Below are 24,485 nucleotides of genomic sequence, written 5' to 3'. Positions count from 1 at the left end.
TCGCAGGCTTTGGTTACGCTGCTACTGCTGCCGTTTTCACCGACGATACTCACTGCAACGGACAATCCAGTCCCGCTGCCACCGCCGAGCCAACCTTCGGACGACCGCAATCAAGAACATGGCTTTTTCTTCGCTTGGCCTGACATGGTGCACCGGGATTCCTGCGCAGCACCATCCTCGGTGACGTCGCCAGTTCCAGCGGCCTACTTAAACAGCTGCTGGCACGACTACCGCTTCAGTGGGCAAGCGGGCAGCGCCGACATCATGCCTCACGCATACCGCTTCTGCATTTCGCAGGTGTGTAAACGGTTTTCGCTACATGCTAAGCGAACTGATAACCACTATTTACTGCTGCTTCCTTGCCCACACGTATTATGTGGAACGTTTTCTGAGTGCTTTTCTATGATCCTTATTTTGCTGTGTTCTGGTGACGTCGAGACAAATCCCGGGCCGCGTAATACCCGTTCCTAGGCCCTTATTGACCTAGAGGACTTACCCGATGATCCTACACAGCATACAGATATTCTTTTCCGCCTTCTCAAGGAGGTTCATGCCCAGCAGATGGAATCGGCAAAGAACCACGCGGAGCTAATAGCCGACTTAAAAGCCATGAAAACTGGACAGAAAAGCATTGAAACAAAAGTTGGCGCTATTCAGAAGAGTTTAGACGCCATAGAAGAAAAAATGAAAACATTTGATCGCATGTATGAAGATATCGTGCACCTTCAGAGTTCCGAGGAAACATTAACATCTCAACAAGATACCCTGCAATCACGTGTTGATGATCTGGAGGACAGGTCGCGACGCAATAACATCATTCTACGAGGTATACCGGACGACCGCGAAACGTGGGAGGAAACCGAGGTGCACGTAAGGGAAGTCTTGCGTGACGTTTTAGACCCGTTACCCGAGACTGCACTTGAGCGTGCGCATCACTTGGGGCAATATCATCCAGGTAAACGTCGCCCAATTATTGTGCGATTCTCGAACTTTAAGACTAAAAATAAACTACTCTCCGTGCACAAAAAAACTGATGGAAAAAGAGGTCTCATTAAGCGAGGACTTTTCGCCTACCACGCGTCACGCAAGAAAGAAATTGTACGAACTTGCCAAGACTCACACAGACGATTTACAGATTCGGTACAACGAGCTCGTAATGAACAAAAAACACTATATCTACAATTCTGTAACTGATACCGTGAGTGCAACCGCTGCCCTTGTAGCGCCGGTAAAACACCAAGGGAGTGCTGCGCAATCGTCTAGCGCATAGGGGGGCGTGAGGGGCGGTGATCGCCACATTCCTTGCGTATCAGTTCTCTTCACCAACATTCGCAGTGTGATTAACAAACGCGATTCCTTAGCTTCTGTCATAGATACGACTTGCGCCGATGTTGTCGTATTGACGGAAACTTGGCTACACTCGCAGGTACAAAACAACGAAATTTTTCAAACCACTCGTAACTTCACAATATATCGCTGCGACAGAAATAACCGTCAAGGGGGCGCTGTCCTTTTGGCAATTTCGGAAGACCTCAAATCCCACTGTATTCATATCCCAAGCAACTTAGAAATTTTATGGGCCATCATTGAACTTGGTTATCAGAAAATAATCGTGGGCGTTTGCTACCGTCCCCCTGATCACACTTCCGACTTCATAAATGACCTTCATGACATAACACACACAGTTTCTTCTCGTTATCCTAGACTGCCATTATTCTTATTGGGTGACTTCAACATTCCTAATATTAATTGGGCTACTGAGCCACCTACCGTACTTCCACTATCAACATTAGCCAAAGAATTCATCGACCTGTGCTCTGTATTTTCTTTCTCTCAAGTAGTTCATGAACCGACAAGAACAACATTTTCAACCGCCAATACCCTTGACCTCACACTAACAACCAGTCCTGACGTTAATTCGAACATTACCTACGCACTGGGCCTAAGTGATCATTCTTTATTGTCGTTCAACATTAAGCTCCCGCGTCCGAAGCCGCTCAAGAGCACCAAAATAATTCGCGATTATAATAAAGCAAATTTTGACGGCATTAACAATGACCTGTGCAATTTTCTTGACCCTTTTCTGGAGGGTTTCAATGAACGCACTGTCCAAACTAATTGGAATCTGTTTATACGTAAGGTAGATGAACTGACCAACGAATACATCCCCGTCCGCTCTATCACTACAAACTTACACGCCCCCTGGTTTATTAACCACATTAAACGGCTATCCAACAAAAAGAAGCGTCTATACAGATTAGCAAAGCGTTCTAACAACACTGCCCGATGGAATGCCTACGAATTAGCGTCTGCTGAGTACATCAGAGTCATCCAATCTGTTAAAGACACATTTAGAAATATCACTCTTCCATCCATGCTATCCAACGATCCTAAAAAGTTTTGGCGCGTCATAAACCCAAGTAGTGAACAAACGATAACCCTTATCAATGGCTCTGGAGACGCTGTAGCCCCTGAGCAGTGCGCTTCATCTCTCAACATCTCTTTCACTGGTAATTTCTGTCGCACTATTAATGTTCCTCTGCCACCTAAGACATGCTATAACTACCCAATCATGTTCCCAATTATGATAGATTCTGTTGGTGTAGAAAACATAATTAAGTCCCTCAAACTTTCATCCGCCCCAGGCTGCGACCTGATTACCCCCAAGTTCCTTAAAGGTACCTGTGCCTACTCATCTATTATTCTTACTAAAATTTTTCAACAGTCTCTTCACGAAGGCGTATTACCAATCGAATGGAAGATTGGCAAAATTGTGCCATTTCACAAGTCCGGTGACAAGCATTCCCCATTAAACTATAGACCCATCTCACTTACTAGCATTCCATGCAAAATACTGGAGCACATTTTGTACTCTAACCTCGCAACCTTCCTTGAGTCTAACTCGTTTTTTCCGCGTCAGCAACATGGCTTTAGGAAAACATTCTCGTGCGAAACCCAGCTTGTAGCCTTTACACACAAATTAAACGTTATTCTCGACCTCTCTGCCGACTGCATATGCATAGATTTCTCCAAAGCTTTTGATAAAGTCTGTCACAACTTGCTGTTGCACAAATCAAATGAAATTAATATAGATCCCAGGCTTCTCACATGGCTCGAATGTTTTCTTAAAAATTGTTCTCAATTTGTTTCAGTTAATATTGTAAGCTCTGAACCAAGTGCCGTTCATTCCGGCGTACCACAAGGCTCCGTACTAGGCCCACTGCTCTTCCTTATATACATTAATGATTTACCGTCCTTTATTACCTCCAATACTCATTTATTTCTGGATGACTGCGTAATCTTCCGAGAGATAACTTGTGACGACAATATTACCTCTCTTCAACATCATCTTAACTCCATTTCTCTTTGGTGTAAAACATGGCTCATGGAATTAAACAATAAGAAATGCCAATTTTTACGTGTTTCGAGAGCGAACCATCAACTTCCTAACTATTACCTTGATTACACCCCTCTTCAATCCGTGACAAACTATAAATACCTTGGGGTGCACATAACAACTGATCTGACCTGGATTGTTCACTGTAATTACGTCATTAAAAATGCTAACCGAATGTTAGGTTACCTCCACCGCAACTTTTCAACAGCCCCTTCTTTCTTGAAACTTCTTCTTTACACTATACTAATACGACCTAAACTCGAATATTCCGCTGCAGTATGGGATCCTAGTCATGCCAACCTAATACACTCTCTTGAAATCGTACAGAATAACTCAATTCATTTTATACTTTCTAATTACAACAGGACAGCTAGCATAACAGCCATGAAATCTAGCCTCAACTTACCTTCACTTTCATCCCGTCGTAAAATGTTTCGTCTCCACTTGTTTCACAAGCTGTTTTATCACACATCGCTGCGGGACGGTCTTATCTTGCCTCCTAGTTATATCTCACCCCGGCTGGATCATTCCCATAAGGTCGGGTTGCCTTCTTGCAGGACTCGCGCCTTTTCTCAGTCTTTCATACCTCGCACCTTTGAGGACTGGAACCGGCTTCCCGCATCAGCGGCAACCATTGTAAGTCACCTTCATTTCAAAAGTGTCTTAGCTAGTTATGTGTAATTACAGCCAACAAAGTATTGTATTACCCGATGCTGTGTTGTTCCTGTACAGTAATTATTTTCTTGTCGTTTTTCCTGTCTTGATGTAATTCTGATCATTCCCGCGTTTTTCGTTTGCCATAAAGCCTGTTAGCTAACCTGTATAATTAAGATCTTCTGCTCGATGTAAAATTCGCCGCTGCATTTTGTAAAAATTTTTTTTTCTTTCTCAACCACTCTTCTCTGTAATGCCGTTTGGCCCTGAGGGTATTGCAAATAAACAAAAATAAATTAATAAATAAAAGGCATAACCTAACACTGTTAAAGGCCGTCTGGTGTGACGAAGGGTGTTTTTTCTCGGTCTAAGTCGTCGACAGAAATTTGCCAGTATCTCGAACGCAGATCTATGATTGAGAAGTATCGCGCCATGAAGGCAGTCAAGGGCGTCATCGATTCGTGGCAGCGGATATATGTCTTTGCGGGTTATCTTGCTCAAGGCATGATAGTCAACGCAAAACCTCCAGCTGCCAGCCTTCTTTTTGACTGAAACAACAGGTGATGGCCATATACTTGAAAAGGCCTCTATGACTACTTTGGAGAGCCTCTTCTCGACCACCCATTGTATTACGTGGCGTTTGGACTGGGAAACACGATATGGTCGCAGTCTAACAAGACTAGCATCGTCGGTATGTATTTGATGACGCACAAAGGACGTTTGACCTAAAGGGCGGTCATTGAAGTCACAAATATCTCGGCAGGTGGTCAGCACATGGTGGAGCTGCGCAGCCTGACAGGGCACAAGATCCGGGGAAATCGTCACCATGATTTTTGTCGGTAGGTGCGTTTGCTCAGCTGGCTGCAATAGGGGACAAGCAGTCTTCAGGGTCTAATGCCATGATGTTACATGCATCAAGTGGGGAACTGTGGGCTAATGAAATGCTTTGCAGGAGAACTTGGGTTAAATTACTAAAGTTAAGGAGTGGAAGCTGAACGTTGTTGTTAACGATAGTCACTATGGTATGCAGCACAGCAGTACTTAAGGCCAAGAGCTCATTCACTAGTGGAGGCACTATGCAGTCGCCACCAGGAAGAGCTGGTGATATCGTCAAGGCCACACAGGTGGTGGCTTGTGGTGATAGCCGAACATAATCAACAGCGCACAAGTGGTGTGACGATGAAGATGGCACAGACACAAGTCGAGGCAGTTTCGATGAGAACGGTATGATTGGACAAGAAATCAATCCATGAATTAGGTCACGGAGGGACTGCTCAATAACTGAAAACAGAACAGATGTGGGGTGATCGGCGATTGTGATGCATGCTGTGCAAATTTTTGTGATGGCAGCACTTCTTCCGTCGGCGACACGTATTACGCCAGGAGCAGCTGGTGTGAGCACTTTCTTCAGGCGGCGACGAAGTCGGGCACTCATCACAGAAATATGCATGCCAGTGTCAACAAGCGCAGAAAGAGTCAGGCCGTCAAGTCGACGTCATTCAAATTTCATCGTGTCGGCAGTACAAGGAGATGATATAAAGTCGGAATCGCAGATGCAGCTTCACCTCTAAGAGCTGCACTGCTTAGTTTCCCTGATGAGAATTGAGCGGGGAGGTCGGGCATCGTCGAAGATGGGAAGGGGAGAATGGGAGACGCCCAGGTGGCGAGCGAGACTGGTGAAGTCGACGTGATGGCGAGCGGCTGTGCTGCGTATCAGGGGCACTGAAGGCCTAGGAATCGAAGCGCAGAAGCCGGCGGTAGTTGTTGAGCATCGGCGTAGGGGGCTGCAAACAGCGGTAGCTGTCGGTGCGGTGAGCAGTGCTATACTGGTTTCAGGACGAAGACCAGTGGTGGCGGCAATACTGCGTGACGGACCTATGCGGCGGCAGTTAAAGCAGACCCGCCGATCATTCGCAGTTCGCCATTCGGCCGGATTGCGAGAGCGTGGATAACACCTTTACTTGGCGTTGACCTGGGGCGAGGCAGCGACTTTGAATAGAAGTCAATTGGTCGAAACTGGGCGACGGCGCATACATCGAAGCCCCGATCGCCGAGTTCTTCCCACACAATCGACTGTACCAAGCAAACCTGAGGTACTTGCGAATCGACATGGCCGTTGGTGGGAAAAGCAGATGTGATTGCTTGGATTTCCCGCCGGACGTTTTGGGTAATTTCAGACACCAGTGAAGACTGCCGATGAGAAGTCAGTTCATCGTCTTAGGAGAACATCGCAGCGGAGTTCGGCCGTCGAGTGAATTATCTTGAAATACGCCTGTTTTTGTCCAGTTTAAAACGCCAGCATTCCGCAATAATTTCGTCCACAGTCGCACAGTTCCGGCACATTAGCAGGTTGAACGCATCTTACAGTATCCCCTTGAGCACGAGGCCAGCCGCATCAGACTCCGACATGTCGTTGTCGACTTTATGACTTAGAGCAAGAGTGCTCTGTTAATACAATATATATGGCTCTCTGAATGTCTGAGCACGAATTAACAACTCTTTTTCTGAAGCCGCCTTTCGACCGGTGGGCTTCCTAATTAAGTCACGAAGCTTCTGCTTGAACGTGTCCCAACTGCTTATCCTGCCACACGATTCTCGCACCAGACCTTGGCCGTGCCTTCCAGGTAGATCAGCATGTTCGGCAGCACTTGAATGCCTACTCGGACGATTTTTTTACCATGTGTGAAAATGTTGCTTTCGTGTTTCTGAGATACTCTTGGCACGCATCTTATAGCTGAAATTCTCCACAAATTCAATAAATTATTGATTACCAAGAAACCACAATACCGAAACCAAAAGCCATTGGAGTGCACTTCTACATGTGACGTAATCTTTTGTCCGACCTGCCTGGTTGCGCACAAATGCCACCAGATGACCCTACCTGTGCACGGCGTCTAACTTTCTGTTTGCGGCCATCGGCTAAAGCGCTTGCGCTGGTATGGTGATTATATGGCGTGTCATATGCGGCCCACAATGCAGCACCGGTTTCCACACACCACACGCCCATAACATGTAAAAGAAATCGCAAGCTCCACCAGGGAAGTGCCGTCCAAACCCACGCTATTAATAGCAGGCAAGCAGCCGATGCACCGACACATCAGTTCGTCACTTCCACCAGGAAAACCAACACCACGCACACAATGTTATCATTATTTCTAGCAAGTGAGATGACCATTTGGTGGCAAGCTATAAAATTTATTTCAAACAAATCTGTGAAACTCTCAAACCAGAAATTTAGGATGAATGGCGCAAACGTGCTAATAAACGTACCCAGTGAATTAGGTTGTGATGTATGAACTTCGACTACCTTCCAGAAAACATTTTACACTTTTACTTCAAAAGTTATAAATATTGTATCAGTAATACAGCTTAAATGTTATAACTTTAATTCATGAAATAGCTAAAAACAAAAAAATAACTTTACAAAAATAAAACGTGCAAAAATACGTATTTTGCGCAAACCGTCATACCTAAAAACATTTCAGTGCAACTCCGACGGTTCTTGGCAGCTACGTAGTGAAGACATCCTGTGAACCTATCTTCCACCATCATCATATCTCTAAATTAGGGGCGTTATCATAAAAAACTAAAAAAGTTGATATTTGGCACATTTGCTTTGCGCGCAGTTGGCGATAATACAAATAGATGCCACTTGTTTTGAATATCTCTGCCGTAATGTTCCATTCTTGCTACAAAAAAAAGGGCTTGAATAATTATATCTCAAAATGTTGGGTAGAAGGAATTTTTTCATTGTTCCGTAAATGTAGGGTGAAAAAAATTACGTTTGCAGAAAAATGGCTCTAAATGTTTTACCGATGTGTCTAGGTAACAAAGAAGCATTCAGTTCCCTGAAATTTGCCAGGGTCATAACTTGGGTAACCCTTTTGAATCGGCACGAGCTTTTTTCAGCGAGCCGAAGCACATATTTTTTCCCAGCTTGCTTTGTGTGTCTCCCCCCCCCCTGACTCGCATGCTCGTGCTCTACAGTAGTTCCACGCTAGGTATCTTGAAACGCTAACTTGAAGTTACACTTCTGTTTTGTCCCATACTTCGCCGAAAAGAATAGCTTTCCTGCCATGTACCACAGCTTTCTCCTTCAAAAGCTACAACCGAATCCCAGAACTACATATGGCATACCAAACAATCCTGATGGCTGAATGTACACGCACACAAGTTGACCAAATATGTGCGCCATATAGTTGTAGAAACTTTAAAATAACCAGAAAATGTCACATTCACATACATAAACAACATACCTAAGACAGCGTATCCTTACGTAATATGTGTACTAAAGCAATTATAATGAGATGATCAGTGTTGTGGAATAGAAATCCTTCATTTCCGGTTTCAGAATAGTTATAACTTTCAGACAGCTTCAAATAGCAACTTGATTTTTTGCTAAGTATTCTTGAAAGAATTTCGGAAGTATGACAAGGCAAGGAGCTCGAAAGTATGGAATACTCAACATTAATTTTTTGAAAAAATGGCGTTTTACAGGTGGTGACCTGCCTCAAAAGTTTCAATGAATGAGAAGTATGTGATATAGACTCTCTGATGAAAGTGATCACCTCGTAAAGGTGTTTGTACTGGGTAGGATGTTCAGAACAGGTCAAAATTTGTGAAATAAAGAGATTTTTTGCTGTGAAATCTGTACTGATATACTTGTGGCTTCGTTGTTAGGAACAGAAGGTTGTTCGTATCTTTTTCATACCTCTTGCTCTTCCTTGCGGCAAAGTGCAGAAATCTTTCGCAACTTCTGCTATTAGCTATGTATTAATGTAATTTATCCTGACCCACAGGTCGCGGTATCAAATCTCGGAGGCGGCGGTGGCTGTATTTTCGATGGAGGCGAAAATGCTGTAGGCCCTTTTGCTCAGATTTGTGTGCACGTTAATCAACCCCAGGTAATCGAATTTCCCGGGCCCTCCACTATGGCGTCTCTGATAATCCTATGGTGGTTCTGTGACATTAAACCCCACACCTCATCTAATCAATGCTACAGTGCTCACCTGGTAGAATATTTCCACCTGTATCACTATGAGACGTTGCAAATAAGCAACCTTATGCGTAGCAATATTTCTGAGAGTCGTTGTCACCGTTATCGTATAAACATTTGAAATCGTAGTTGAACCTAATGCAGCTGTTGCATTGATTGCCGACACGGCTTGTTGCAGCGAACTCAGTGGTAGTCATGACCATGTTTCTTCTGTTCAAAATCAGTGTACGGATAGCGTAGTGTTTTGTTGTTCACTTTACAGACCTTGAGTATGCCGGTGAATTCATGGCAATACTGACAGCCCTTTTCTAGCAGTGATAACGCAGAATTCCCCTCTACTTATTATCACGGTAACTTGACAATACAGTACCCATAGACTTAAAATAATTGCATATTCACTTTAGTTCTGAATAATATATTCATTAAAAGACGAATTCAAGCTTGAAGCAGAACGAAGAGACGAGCGAGTCGATACTGATCCATAACAGCATAAATGTACCACGAAAAAGACACTGAAATGAAAGTGTACACCACAAGCGCTTACAACTGAAAGTTTTCATGCTTGAACCGATAATATATATAACGCTTACACTTAGTGCTCAACAAACTCCCGCCCATGCGCAGCATGGTAATAAAAAAAGCAATAATACAAACCGAAATAACACCTCTTGCACCTCCCTCCTCAATGGTCTACCCCCTTTTCATGAGTCGTGCAGTTTTCTTGTCCGATAAGGCCAAAGAAGGAATGCTGACTCACATGGGAGCCCTCGCGTTAGCTTCGTAGGCCTCGACAAGTTCTCGTGTCATGCGATCATGGTTTCTGAACAATAGATTTGTGGTGGAGAATGGCGCTCCACAATGGCACTCAGCGCAGTGCATGGCCAGGTGCGTTAAGAGTCTTCCCTGTAAGGAAGACTGATGCTCCCTGAGATGAATATGTAAATATCGGCCTGGCTGGCCCTACGTAGACACGACCACACGACAGAGGAAGGTTGTAGACGACGATGGCCATACACTACACGATATGAATCTAACTTTGTGGTTCATGGAGCAACCTCACGTCCCGACCTTATCAAGTTTGTTGCCGACCATTGAACGTAGTCTACCTAGCTTGTTATTAGCAGAAAAAACGACCTTCAAGCCTGACCACTGGGCTGTTCTTAGGCCGATGTGAGAGCGCGTGCACTAATGGCGTAACATCTTTTTCACCATTATGAGGGGTATTCTGACTGCGTGCATTGATAACTTTTATCTTTTTGACAAGGCGCAGGCAGGTGGTACGTATCACCGACGCAGGGAAAGCTACGTTTTTTAGACGATCCACCTGCTCATGAAAACTGCGCAGAGCGAATTGCGTGCAAGATCTGTTTACAGTGGATTTAAGACACGACAAAGTAATGCCATTCTTCACCAGCTTAGAGTGAAAGGAAGGGTAGCTCAAGAATGGTTTGGTCGACCGGGTTGTGTACATCCAGCAGACGCGCTCTGGCAAAAATGCAGCTATAAATCAAGAAATTGTAAGGTGTTGTCCGCTGGCATTTCACAGGTGAAGTTCAGACAACTATACCTCGGGGCTTGTAACACTCCATCTACAAATGACTCTTTCAACACTCTCGTGAAAACCAAAAATTGTCGACATACCAAAATATTTGCAGGTTATACCCCCAAAATCTACTTCCAAGTCTGTATCAACCTTGCTTAAAAATATGCTACTAAGCATGGGAACAACGCATGACCCTATGCATACGGCCGACTTTGGCACCAAAACTTTATCCTTAAAGCCCACAATGATGTTACTTAGGTAGAAGCTCAAAAATTTTAAAAAGGCCTCCATCGTGGTACCACAGCCAATCCTGAATTCTGCTTCGTTCTTATCTTCAACAATGCAGTTTCTCATGCGTTGCATAACCAGTCATAAGGAAAGGAGTAGAAAAAGCCTTCTTTATCGATACTCATAGCCGTACACGCGCAGAACTCTACGGTAGACAAAACTAAAACAACGTCGCCAAAGTTGCATATAAAAGACAATCTTGAAAGGTAAACGCATCCAGGTGTTTCTGCAAAAACCTGAGACTGCCAGTTGCCATGTGCCACGCTCAGAAACGATAGAGCAAATTGTGCGTTTGCGCTCAAAAAAAAATAACGTCAATGTCACCTGCGTTAACCATTTCAGAGCTCGTGCTAAACTTTCCCAATTGTGCTTTTTGCACAGGTCAAGCGCTCGTTTTTCGGCATTTTTTTGGAGTGGGAGCGAAGGCTCATTAAGCTGAAAATTATCGGCCTTGGCTTTGAAGGGGGCAAGGTTACTTGTGTCAGACAAAGGACACTTCGCAATCCTGAAAAAAATCGTGTTCCCGGAGAAGGCGTGAGCAGCGGTGGCAAAGAACTTCAAACAAGCTGAGAAGACACCAAAAAATGCCAGAAAACGAGCACTCGACCTGTGCGAAAAGCACAATTTGGAAAGTTTGGCAGCAGCTCTAAAACGGTCAACGCACATGAAGTTGACGTTATTTTTCTTAGCGAAACACACAAGCTGGGGGTTCCCTTTCACTCTATCGTTTCTCAGCGTGGCACTTGCAAACTCGCAGTGTCAGGTTTTTCACAGAAACACCTGGATGCTTTGACCATCCATGATCCGTTTTTCATATGCAACTCCTGGGAAGTTGTTTATTTTTGTCTACCGTAGAGTCCTCTGCGTGTACGGCTATCAGTATTGATGTAGAAGACCTTTTCTACTTCCTCCACATTACTTATTGATGCAACGCATGAAGGAATGCATTGACGATAACGACGAAGTAGAATTCAGGAATGCCTGTGGTACCACCGTGAAGGCCTTTTCAAAATTGTTAAGCTTTGTGGGCTTTAAAGAGAAAGCTTTTGTGCAAACGTCTGGGGTATGTAAAGGGTCTCGCCTTGTCCCCGTGCTTATCAGCACATTTTTGAGCATTGTTGACAGGGACTTGGTAGTAGATTTGCAGGGTATAACCAATAGAATATTTCGGTCAGTAGAAAACTCCTTTGGTTGAGACCAGAAATGTTGAAACCGAGTCATTTCTGGATGACGTATTACAAGCTATCACCCAACAAGGTGGTGGTCGGATCTTCACCTGTGAAACGCCAGTGGAGAACACCTTACAATTTCTCGATTTGTTCCGGCATGTTTCATCACAGCGTGTCTGCTGCATGTACGCACCTCGGTTGACTAAACTGCTCTTTCGCTACTGTTCCTTCACCTCTAAGCTGCTGAAGAATTGCATTGCTTTGTCGTGTCCTAATTCCACCCTAAAAAAATATATTGCACGCATTTCGCGCTGTGCAGCTTTCAAGAGCAGGTGGATCATCTGAAAATGCAGCCTTCCCTGCCTTGGTGATACGTACCACCTGCCTGCACCTTCTCTAACAGGTAAAAGGTATTGATGCACGCAGTCAGAATACGCCTCATAATGATAAAATAGCTGTTGCGTCATATGTGCACGTTCTCTCAGGTCGGCTTAAGAAAACTCTTCAGTGGTTTCGTTGAAGGTCGTTTTTTCTGCTAATAACAAGCTAAGTAGACTATGCTCAATGGTCGACAACAAGCTTGATAAGGTTTAGACCCGCAGTTGCTTTATTAGAACAACGTTAAATTCGTGTCGTGTAGGTCCGAAGTCATCTACTGTTTTCCTGTCACGTGATCGTGTCTACGTGGGCCAGAGAGGCCTAAACCAGCTGGCCATGCAGTGCGCTGAGTGCCACAGTGAAGTGTGATTCTGCGCCACAGTGATTTAGTTTAGACATCACGATCGCGCGATACGAGAACATGTCGAGGCCTATCACATAAACGCGAAGGCTCGCATGTACCTTAGCAATCCCTCTTTGGCCTTATCGTTCAAGCAGTCACACTACTCATGGAAAGGGGGGTGCAGGAGAAGTGTTCTTGGTTTGTATTACTGCCGTTTATTACTTCCACGGTGCGCATGCGTGGGATTTTGTTGAGCACCAAATGTAAGTGTTACATATTTTCGGTTCATGCACTAAAGCTTTCAGTTGGGAGTGCGCTTTTGGTGTACCCTTTCTTGTCTGTGTCTTTTTCGCGCTACATTTACACCGTTACTCTTTCAAACTTACCTGTTGTGACCGCAGTTGGCCGTGTTGTAGTCGTTGGCGTAGTAGTTGTCGAGCGTGTGGTTGTGGGCCATATCGTAGTAGTTGTTGGCCTTGTCGACCGTGTGGTAGTAGTGGGTGTGCGAGTAGTTGGTGTGGTTGTTGACCGTGTAGTAGTTGGTCGTGTCGTAGTAGTCGTTAGCCTTGTCGTAGACCGTGGGGTAGTCGTGGGCGTGCGAGTAGTTTGTGTGGTTGTCGACCGTGTGGAAGTTGGTCGTTTCATAGTAGTCGTTGGCCTTGTCGTCGACCGGGTGGTAGTTGTGGGCGTGCGAGTAGTTGATGTGGTTGTCGACCGTGCGGTAGTTCGTCGTGTCGTAGTAGTTTTTGGCCTTATAGTCGGCCGTGTCGTGGTCGTTGGCCTAGGAGTTGTTGAACTGGGTGTTGGCTTTGTCGTAGTTGACTTTATAGTTGGTATTGTGGTACTCAGAGTCGGCCGTTTGGTGGTTCTACGAATTGTGGGAGTTGGTTTTCTCGTAGTCGGGCTTGGTTTCATAGATGGTTTACCCGGAGTCTTACGTGCACGAGTCGAACTAGGTGTGGAAGTCAACGTGCTTGGAGTTACCCGTGTGGAAATCACATGTGGCCCAGGAGCTGGTGTAGTCAGAATCGGGTGTTTGGAAGTCCTACGTGGGGTCGCCGCTGGTGTACTCGAAATAGGATGCGTCACAGTTGAACTTTGTGCTGTGGAAGTCCAAGTAGGACTCAAATTTGAAGGTGAAGTAGTCGCTTGTAGAACGGCAGTTGGTGCACTGGGAGTTGAAGCATGTGTCTGGTAGTGAGTGGATTGCGTGCTCATTGGGGTTGGTTCATGTAATTGGCTGGTTTGAGGCACGGCTGTCAGATCAGTTTTAGGTATGACAGGACCTGGATCTGGTAAAGAAGCTCCAGAACCACCTCCTCCCCCACTTCCACCACTTCCACCGAAATCGTCGTTTCTCCCGGAGTCCTCATCAACGCCTGAATAAAAAAAACAAGCAGTGATTAGGGGTAGACTGTAGGTGCCGAAAGAAAAGAAACGCAACCTGTTTTCTCAAAACACTTTTCCGACGTTCCATATCGGTTAAACACTTTTTGCAATAGAAATTAGGCGCACAATGCCTAACGACGCTCCTTTCTTGATTTTTTCTATATGAAAATGCCTCAGATCGCAGACAACTACTGGAACATCACTTGCGTAGCACTGCCTCTAAACAACTCAACCGGCACCTTCGCTTTCGTTGACAGAATCCGCGGATCTTTTCCAGCCATTTTTATTAGAACAGTCACATTGGCATTGAGAAGGCATTAACAATTATGTATCTTATTGAGGTTCGTATGCCCGGTTAGTATATACATTATGGGCAGAAACAGCGCACAAACTCACGGGACGAAGAGAAGAGAGACAAACAAGTGCTGACTCTCAACTGAAGAATTTATTGAAATATACAAGTTATCTGAACACATAAGATAAAAACGCACAGAACATGCGCACAGGGCCATCGAAGGATCGTGTCGACGTCGTTAACAATTTTGTGATACCGGTAACTGCGCAGGCGCTGCATATTCCATTCAAAGAAACATGCTACTGATTAAAATTTCTTTTTGTTCATGAAAACATATTGATACGGTGCATCATCGACAGGAGCAAGCGTGGCACTTAGCGAAGATGAAGAAGACGCCTGTGCGTTAGGCGCTTGCTCGAGAGGCAACTCAGACATCTTGTTCTGCTGCCGATTCTCGGTGGACGCTGTCCTGTAAGCCAAGACCTTGCCCCGTCACATTTGGTGGAAGTGCTGGGCAACCGCCTCGCAACGAAACTTCGCAGCGGCCGATGTTGGAAGGGTCATTCAACAACGATGACGTAGAGTACGGCGTCTGCATCTGCTCCTGGTGTTCCTGCGGCCGGAGATGATGCGGTAACTACATCTCCTTCTGCGACCACAACCTTTGTGCTCGAAACCCCGCGGGATCCTGGTACGTTCAGCGGTTTCGCCGATCCAGATAAAGTTGACGTCGAAGATTGGCTGGCAGAGTACGAACGTGTGAGTACTCGATACCAATGGGGCCCGACTCTTATGCTGGCAAACCTGTTATTCTATCTTAGGGGAACCGCCAAATCGTGGTATGAGAACCATGAAACAGAACTTGTGAGTTGGGCAGTGTGCAGGGAGAAAATGCTAGACCAGTTCGGAAAGCTGATTGGAAGAAAAATGGCCGTGAACAAAATGCTCGCGTCTCGGGCGCAGACCTCGACCGAGTCTTACGTCTCCTATATAGAAGATGTGTTGTCGTTGTGTCGCGAAGCCAATGCCGATATGCCGGAGGCTGACAAGGTCGGGCATATTCTTAAGGGGATTGCGGATGACGCATTCAACCTCCTCATCTGCAAGAATTTTTCTACAGTGGACGCCATTATAAAAGAATGTCGGCGCTTTGAGCAAGCGAAGAGCCGGCGGATTAACAGCGTGTTCACCCGCCTTCCGAATACGGCTGCAACATCATCTTGCGAAGACCGTGCAAGAACACAGCCACCACCTCTAGATTCATCGGATCAGGTGACCCGAATTGCACGGCGCGAACTTGAACCCATTGCCTCTGCTCCGGCTCACACCGCTGCAAGTGACACCACCCCACTCACTGCTAACATGGTTCAAGCTATCGTCCGCTAAGAACTCGCCAGCATAGGTATTCTCTCGGTGTGCGCTTTGCCCAGCCCGCAGCGAGCTTCATGGCGTCCACCCTCGTCCTATCGCGAGCAGCAATTCACGGCCCGATCTCGCGACCCTGTGGCGTGGAGAACCGTCGAGAATCGACCAATTTGTTTTCATTGCCACCGTATCGGTCATGTCGTCCGTTACTGCAATTACCGCTGGTCCTCGCCACCTCGGACTTCATCTCAACCTCACTACCGACAGGACAGCACCCACTTCGCGTCTGCCGTGCAGCCTTCTCCACAAAACAACTACAGAAGGTTCAACAGCCGATCTCCGTCACCGCATGGTCATCAGTCGCGTTCGCCTCCAGGACTTTGCCAGTCGTCTCGCTCACCGCAGACTCGCAGGCCGTCTTCTCCATTCAACCCCGCTCCTGCCTACCCGGAAAACTAAACGGTGCAGCGCCCGGAGGTGACGCTGCATCTTCGACTCCCTCCACAAATCCTCTCTTGACGCTTCCGACGAGACAAAATTTGTTAGACGTTGCCGTTGACGGTGTGCCTATTTCTGCCCTTATAGATACTGGAGCGCACATTTCTGTAATGAGCGCGAACCTTCACCGACACCTACAAAAAGTGCTCACGCCTGCCGCTTCCCACAAACTTCGTGTCACTGATGGGAGGACCCCTGATGTTCAAGGGATGTGCACGGCCCGTGTGTCCATTGCCGGTCATCCTACATTAGTTCAGTTTGCCGTCATTGAAATGCGTCCTCATGACCTAATACTTGGTTTGGACTTCCTGTCACGTCATTCTGCGCTCATTGATTGTGCCACTGGTGCTCTTCAGCTTGAACTGCCGCAGTTTGCCGATTTTCCAGCAGACTATTCTCCCCGTTTACGCTCTCGTCACCACGTTCGCTTGCCTCCGCAAGCTGCTACATATGTCACTTTGTCGTGCTCACGTCATGTGCCCGATGGTGACTACCTCGTCACTCCTATAGTCGACGTACTGATGGTTCGAGACGTCGCCCTTGCTCACACTGTTGTCGCCGTCGCTAATAATACAGTGGTTATACCACTACTCAACGTGAGTCTCTTGACTCAAGTTATTCCGCAAGACATATCTTTGGCCACCCTATGTCCACTTGACAGCTGCAACGTTACTGGTTTGGACACCGATACTACATCCCCCTGTCTTGGCCGCAATTACACTCTGCCTGCAGATGACATTAACAAGATGATTGCTCCCGACCTCACTGCAGTGCAAGCTGCCAGCCTCCGTAGTCTGCTAACATCATATAGGGATGTTTTCGACTTTGACCACCGCCCTCTCAGCCAAACAACTGCAGTGACTCACCGGATCAACAATGGTAATGCCAGTCCTATACGGCGGCGTTCATATCGCGTATCTGACAAGGAACGCCAAGTAATTCAAAATGAAGTGAATAAAGTGATTACTAAAGACGTAATAGAACCCTCATCCAGCCCCTGGGCCTCCCCAGTCGTGCTCGTTGAGAAGAAAGATGGCAGCTGGCGCTTTTGCGTGGATTATCGCCATTTAAACAAAGTGACCCACAAAGATGTCTACCCTTTGCCTCGGATTGATGACGCCCTCAATTGCCTCCATGGTGCCCAATACTTTTCGTCTATCGACCTTCGATCCGGCTATTGGCAATTTTCCGTCGACCCCAAGGATCGTGAAAAAACCGCTTTCATTACGCCCGACGGCCTCTACCAGTTCAAAGTCATGCCGTTTGGACTGTGGAATGCGCCGGCAACTTTCCAGCGCATGATGGACTCCCTTCTCCGAGGATATAAGTGGTCCATCTGCTTATGTTATTTAGACGATGTCATCGTCTTTTCACCCACCATTGACAGCCATATAACACGTTTGTCAGCCGTTCTGAATGTTTTTCGAAGAGCTGCTCTACAACTCAATTCTGCAAAATGCCATTTCGGACGTCGCCAAATCACCATACTCGGCCACCTTGTCAGGGCCGATGGTGTTCAACCAGATCCCGAAAAGGTGCGAGCAGTACAACAATTTACTGAACCACGCTCAACCAAGGACGTCCGAAGTTTTGTAGGGCTATGTTCCTATTTTCGTCGATTTGTCCGCAACTTCGCCGACATCGCTCGACCGCTTACTTATCTCCTAAAGAAGGACGTTCCCTTCGCATGGGGTATAGAGCAAGCGGACGCCTTTTCGGCTCTTATGCATCTGCTGACTACGCCACCAATACTTGCCCATTTCGACCCAGCATCACCTACAGAGCATCGGACCGATGCCAGTGGCCATGGAATTGGAGCGGTCCTTGGCCAACGACAGCACGGGAAGGACCGCGTGATTGCTTACAACAGTCGTCTTCTTTCACCTGCTGAACGGAAGTTCTCCATCACTGAGCGTGAATGCCTAGCTTTAGTGTGGGCCGTGGCGAAATTCAGGCCTTACCTGTATGGCCGAACTTTTTCCGTTGTTACGGACCATCACGCTCTTTGCTGGCTGTCATCGCTAAAGGACCCATCTGGACGTCTTGGTCGCTGGGCGCTCCGTCTGCAAGAATACTCATTCGTGGTCCACTACAAGTCGGGACGCCTCCACACAGACGCTGACTGTTCGTCACGTTATCCGGTTGAAACGCCCGACTTGACAGACCTTGATTCAGACCCCAGCGTTCTCTCCATCCACGCTTTGGCTGATATCTCCACCGAACAACGACGTGACCCGTCGTTACTCTCCATTATCGAGCGTCTGACCTCTGCTCCAACAGACCCTTCCGTTCGCCTGTTCGAACTGCACGACAACATTCTGTACCTTCGCAGCTTCAACGCTGATGGCCCGGAATTACTACTCGTGCTTCCCCATCACCTGCGTACCAGCGTTCTCGAACAACTACATGACGTACCTAGAGCCGGTCACCTAGGCGTCTCTCGTACCTACGATCGTGTGCGACGTCGCTTTTTCTGGCCCGGACTGTATCGTTCTGTGGTTCGCTACGTCACTGCTTGCGACCGCTGCCAACGCCGCAAGCGCCCCTCTGTGCTACCGTCTGGCCTCCTACAGCCCATTGACATACCGACGGAACCATTCTTCCGTGTTGGCCTTGACCTGTTGGGCCCGTTTCCTACGTCCACCTCCGGAAATAAATGGGTTGCAGTCGCCACGGACTACGCCACATGCTTCGCCATCACTAAAGCACTGCCGACAAGCTGTTCCACTGACGTCGCTGACTTTCTCTTGTATGATGTCATTCTTCATCACGGCGCTCCGCGGCAGCTGCTTACTGATCGAGGAAGGTACTTTCTTTCACGTGTTGTGGATGACATTCTCCGCGCCTGCTCCACTGAGCACAAGCTTACCACCGCTTATCATCCACAGACAAATGGATTGACCGAGCGTCTGAACCGAACGCTGACGCAGATGCTGTCGATGTACGTTTCGTCAGATCACCGTGACTGGGACAAAGCACTCCCCTTTGTCACGTTCGCGTACAATTCTTCACGGCACGACACAGCTAGTTATTCGCCGTTTTATTTGCTATTTGGCCGACATCCAGCATTACCATTTGACACGCTCCTTCCTTCGACTGCCCCCTTGTCTACTGAATACGCCAGCGTTGTCGTTTCTCGAGCCCATGCAGCCCGCCAGCTTGCCCGTGATCAGCTGCACTTGTCGCAAGCGCAGCAAAAAGACCGCTATGACAGTCGCCACCAAAGCGTGCACTTCTCGCCGGGGTCTCTAGTACTTCTCTGGACACCAAACCGCCAAGTCGGCTTATCAGAGAAGCTACTATCACACTACCATGGCCCCTACAAAGTGTTACGACAACTTAGTGACGTGAGCTACGAGATATCACCCCGAAACAATGCCTTTTCGACCACCTCACTCCAGACAGACGTTGTACACGTTTCCAGACTGAAACCGTATCACCCTCCTCGTTCGTCGCCGCCGTACTAAGCGCCGTGACGGCGCTTCCGCCGCAGGGGAGTGATGTTACGGTGCATCATCGACAGGAGCAAGCGTGGCACTTAGCGAAGATGAAGAAGACGCCTGTGCGTTAGGCGCTTGCTCGAGAGGCAACTTAGACATTTTGTTCTGCTGCCGATTCTCGGTGGACGCTGTCCTGTAGGCCAAGACCTTGCCCCGTCACAATATTGATGTCTGACTGACACAAGACCCCTTCTTTTTTGATGAAGAAAGCTTCCACTAGTTCTCTTGTGTCTCATCGCTATGATTCACTGAAAAAACAGCGCCAATAACAAGGCACAAGAGAAAGGAAGGAGACAGACAGCGGCAGTGCCGCTGTTTGTCTCCTTCTTTTCTCTTGTCCCTTGTTATTGGCGCTGTTTTTTCAGTGAATCATGTCATACCAACTCGCCCAAGCAACCACGTTAGCTCATCGCTATGTTTGAAGAGCACTGTCGTTTCATAGAACAATAGCCTGCATCCACACGTGTGGCAGTGCGAAGGTAAATTCGCGTACGTGCTCGTCTTGAAGGTTCCGGAGTGTCTTTTTTTAATCGTACATAAAGACAACGTCCTGTTTGCCCAATATAAACCCTTCCGCATGTTAAGGGAATTCTGTACACCACCCCTAGTGCACAGAGTAGTGAGGCGTCCCTGTGTTTAACACCGCATTTATATTGGCTAGAGCTCTTTTTATCATGCTTTTTCTTCACCATGGGGCACCATTTTACTAGTTTGGTTTTTGCAGAGAATAGAACCTGTACATAGTATCGCGATGCCACATTTTTTAGTCCAAGGGCTAATCTATGCTTGTATGGCATGGTGGCACATTTCTTTGACCTCTCTTGTTTTTTAACACTTCTTTCACCCTTCTTGATCTGACGTATCAGACCTTCGCAAACAGAAGAAATAACGGACGTCGGGAAGCCGGCTACCTGAAGGCGACACACCGGTTCGGGGAAGCTTTGTTCCGCTTGTTGACAACATGACTTCAGGATCGCAGCCCCGAGGCTAGACGTAGCGATGGCCTTCTTCACTAATTTTGAATGACCGGACTTGTAATTAGGCAAAGGTTTCACAGATCTTGGGTTATACGCCCAACAAGGGTGGTCATTGACAAAAGTCATCTTTATGTCTAGGAACTGTAAGGCGTGCTGTGAAGGCATTTCGCTGGTGAATTTCAGCCCCATTCCTGTTTCTTGAAAGATCTGCAAAACCTTTTCAACACTCTTGCGCTCCTCAATTTTGGGCACTGCTAATAAGTAATCATCCACGTAACGGGCGACACGAACCACCTTCCCCTCCAACTTCTTTTCTAGTCTGGAATAAACTTTCCCGAGAAAGATGTCGCTGAGAACTGGGGCCACCTTGGACTCAATACAGACCCCCGCTTTTTGAACCCATGTTTTTCCTTTCCAAAATGGATGAAGGTTGATTGCAAATCGAACTATAATCACTCTAGAAAGGGTTGCACTTTCAAACCGCATTCGTATCGAAAATTTTGCTCATTGTTGTCCTCCATAATGCATTCTTTCACACATTTTATTAGCTCCTGCTGTGGAAGGGAATATTATAGACCCACTTGTCTACACTGAATGCCGTGCATCTGTCAAACTTAGCACAACGCAATTCTTTAACGATTATTTGCGAGTTCCTTATAATAAATGAATCCTTCACATTTAGTTTTTCCAGTTGCTTTTGCAGAAAAGTTGAAACGATCGATTGGCGTGTGCCTTTTTCGGAAACGATGGTGCGAAAAGGCTGCTCCGGATTATGCGTCTTTATCAAAAAGAAAAGTTCAAGTTGTAACCCCTGAGCCCTCGCTACACTTCTAGACAAGCTTTCTATGTTCATTTCCTGCAAGAGGCTTTTTGCCCTGTCCTTAACTTTTTTTCGGCTCATCTTTCACTATCCGGAAGTTTTTCATCAAAGCAACTGAAGCTTTTTTCAGAGTCAACAGCACGAAAAACCCTTTTTTATCCACGGTTGTCAACTTCAACTTTTTTCTTTCAAGGACTCCGCAAGAGGTAGTAACCGCATGCTTTTCTTTTGTGTTTCTTTTTGACTGCGCATAATGACATCTGCACATTCAGACACACACTTTGTCCTCTCACCATCCGTAACATGCTTAGAAACAGTCCTTGCTAGGACTACCTTTTCAACGGAGCTGAGCCTCGGTTCCACATAGAACTTAGGGCTGAGCTTGAGTGCCTCCAGTTGCTGTTCTGTACCTTTGCTTAATTACAAGTTCGGTCACTCAAACTTAGTGAAGAAGGGCATTGCTACGTCTAGCCTCGGGGCTGCGATCCTGAAGTCGTGTTGTCAACAGGCGGAACAAAGCTTCCCCGAACCGGTGTGTCGCCTTCAGGTAGCCGGCTTCCCGACGTCCATTATTTCTTCTGTTTGCGAAGGTCTGATACGTCAGGTCAAGAAGGGTAAAAGAAGTGTTAAAAAACAAGAGAGGTCAAAGAAATGTGCCACCATGCCCTACAAGCATATATTAGTCCACGGACTAAAAAATGTGGCATCGCGATACGATGTGCAGGTTCTATTCTCTGCGGAAACCAAACTAGAAAAATTGTGCCCTATGGTGAACAAAAAGCATGATAAAAAGAGCTCTAGCGAATATAAATGCGGTGTTAAACACAGGGACGCCTCACTCCTCTGTGCACTAGGGGTGGTGCACAGAATTTCCTTAATATGCGGAAGGCTTTATACTGGGCAAACAGGGCGTTGTCTCTATGTACGATTAAAAGAACACTCCGGAACCTTCAAGACGAGCACGTACACGAATTTACCTTCACACTGCCACACTTGTGGATGCCGGCCCTTCTTCAATGAAACGACAGTGCTCTTGAAATATAGCGATGAGATCACAACAGAACTAGTGGAAGCTTTCTTCATCAAAAAAGAAGGGGAGTCTTGTGTCAGTCAAATATCAATATCTTTACATAAAAAAGAAGAAACTGTAATCAGTAGCATGTTTGTTTGAATAAAATATGCAGCGCCTGCGCAGTTACTGGTATTACAAAATTGTTAACGACGTCGACACGATCCTTCGCCAGCCCTCTACGCATAATCTGTGCGTTTTTATCTTATGTGTTCAGATAACTTATAAATTTCAATAAATTCTTCAGTTGAGAGTCAGCGCTTGTTTGTGTCTCTTCTTTTCGTCCCGTGAGTTCGTGCGCTGTTTCTGCCCATAATGTATCACCAACTAGCCTAAATTTCGGTCTTGCCTTAGTATATACACTACTGACTTCTAGGAGTATCTTCACTAAACAGGGCACGTTCGAAAACAAAGGAGCAAAGCATTGAGTTTCGTAATCATAAGAACTCCACAGTTATTATGGAGGTTCAACATTTTTCTTGGAGAGTTCACTGCGAAGTAGAGATACACCAGAGTCATGAATTGGGCCTGTTGATGATATCTTACGCTTGCTTGTTGTGCTCTGGATGACAAAGCAAAGACGACACAACTCTACAGGACAGGTGCAATGCACCACACATCCTGAAGTATCTTTCTCGTTACTGCCTCATCAGTCGCAGTGCAACAAGATGAAGATTGCAGACGAAAAATTGACATGTAGACACGATGTGAATAGAAAATATGGTAAGGCATAATCCTTATTCGAAATATGAAATTGAAACAGTAGCGAAACGTAAGAGGAACCGAAACAGGATAAAAGAAAGGAGCACTGGCTTTTAGTCAAGGCAACGATCACTCCAAAGCTCATTGAAGGTTGCGGGACATCAACCACCAATTAACAGAGCAGCCTCCATATATTAAAGACAAAAATGTCAGGCCTGCGCAGATCATGCAACAGAGTAAAGAGCAAAACCTGCAAGCAAGCCCTTCAATGAACCCTCTGCATCATTGATAACTCTTGAGAAGCGGAGAAGCATAAACACGTCCTCATTTGGTATTAATACTTTGGTTGCGGTGATTTGGTTTATCTTCAGAGGACAAACACAAGACAGAGAGAAAACACCTGTTACTTTAACTCAGAAGTGGCGTTCATTTGAAATTAAAAAAAAACAAAAAACAAGATATGCCAATGCCTCAAGAATGTACATATGCTCACATCATCCCCCCCCCCTCCCTGACAATTGATTTCCTGGGTATTAGAACGTAAAATCAGGAAACAAATCATCGCACATCTAATGCATTCAAACAAAAGTCGCTTTATATTCCTTTTCATTCCCAAAATATGCAGCTAAAGGTACTCGGATGCTGACCCGCAGGTCGCGGGTTCGATTCCCGGCTGCGGCGGCTGCATTTCCGATGGAGGCGGAAATGTTGTAGGCCCGTGTACTTAGATTTGGGTGCACGTTAAAGAACCCCAGGCGGTCGAAATTTCCGGAGTCCTCCACTACGGCGTCTTTCATAATCAAATGGTGGTTTTGGGACGTTAAACCCCACAAATCAATCAATCAATCATCAAAATATGCAGCTAAGACACTTATCACCTGCTTGCTTCAGGTAGGTCTCGGCTATGTTTTTTTTATCTCTTTCTTTAGAAATGTGATTTTCTGAAGTAGAGGCGTACAGGCGCATTGTTTGCGATATTCTTCCAAGTGACTACCAAATCACAAGTACCTGCCAGATCCCAGGAAACGGCTAGACAGCACAATAAAAGTGTTTCACGAAGACATTTGATCACCACTTTTCCAAAACAAAAAAAAGTTAGATC

The 24,485-nt window shown here is 46.3% G+C and overlaps 1 protein-coding gene across 1 annotated transcript in view; it reads right to left on the bottom strand.

Moving 5' to 3' along the window:
* LOC142768377 (uncharacterized) overlaps positions 1-24,485 on the bottom strand; it is a 166,625-nt gene that overhangs the window by 25,301 nt on the left and 116,839 nt on the right. Inside the window, exon 3 of the mRNA XM_075870348.1 lies at positions 13,155-14,147. Within this exon, the coding sequence (XP_075726463.1) occupies positions 13,155-14,147 (993 nt within the window). The remainder of the gene's footprint in view (positions 1-13,154; positions 14,148-24,485) is intronic.

Source organism: Rhipicephalus microplus, chromosome 8 (genome assembly GCF_043290135.1).
Source record: "Rhipicephalus microplus isolate Deutch F79 chromosome 8, USDA_Rmic, whole genome shotgun sequence".
NCBI lineage: Eukaryota > Metazoa > Arthropoda > Arachnida > Ixodida > Ixodidae > Rhipicephalus > Rhipicephalus microplus.
Note: the sequence above shows the minus strand (reverse complement) of the source record. Positions and strands in the feature narration are given on the sequence as shown.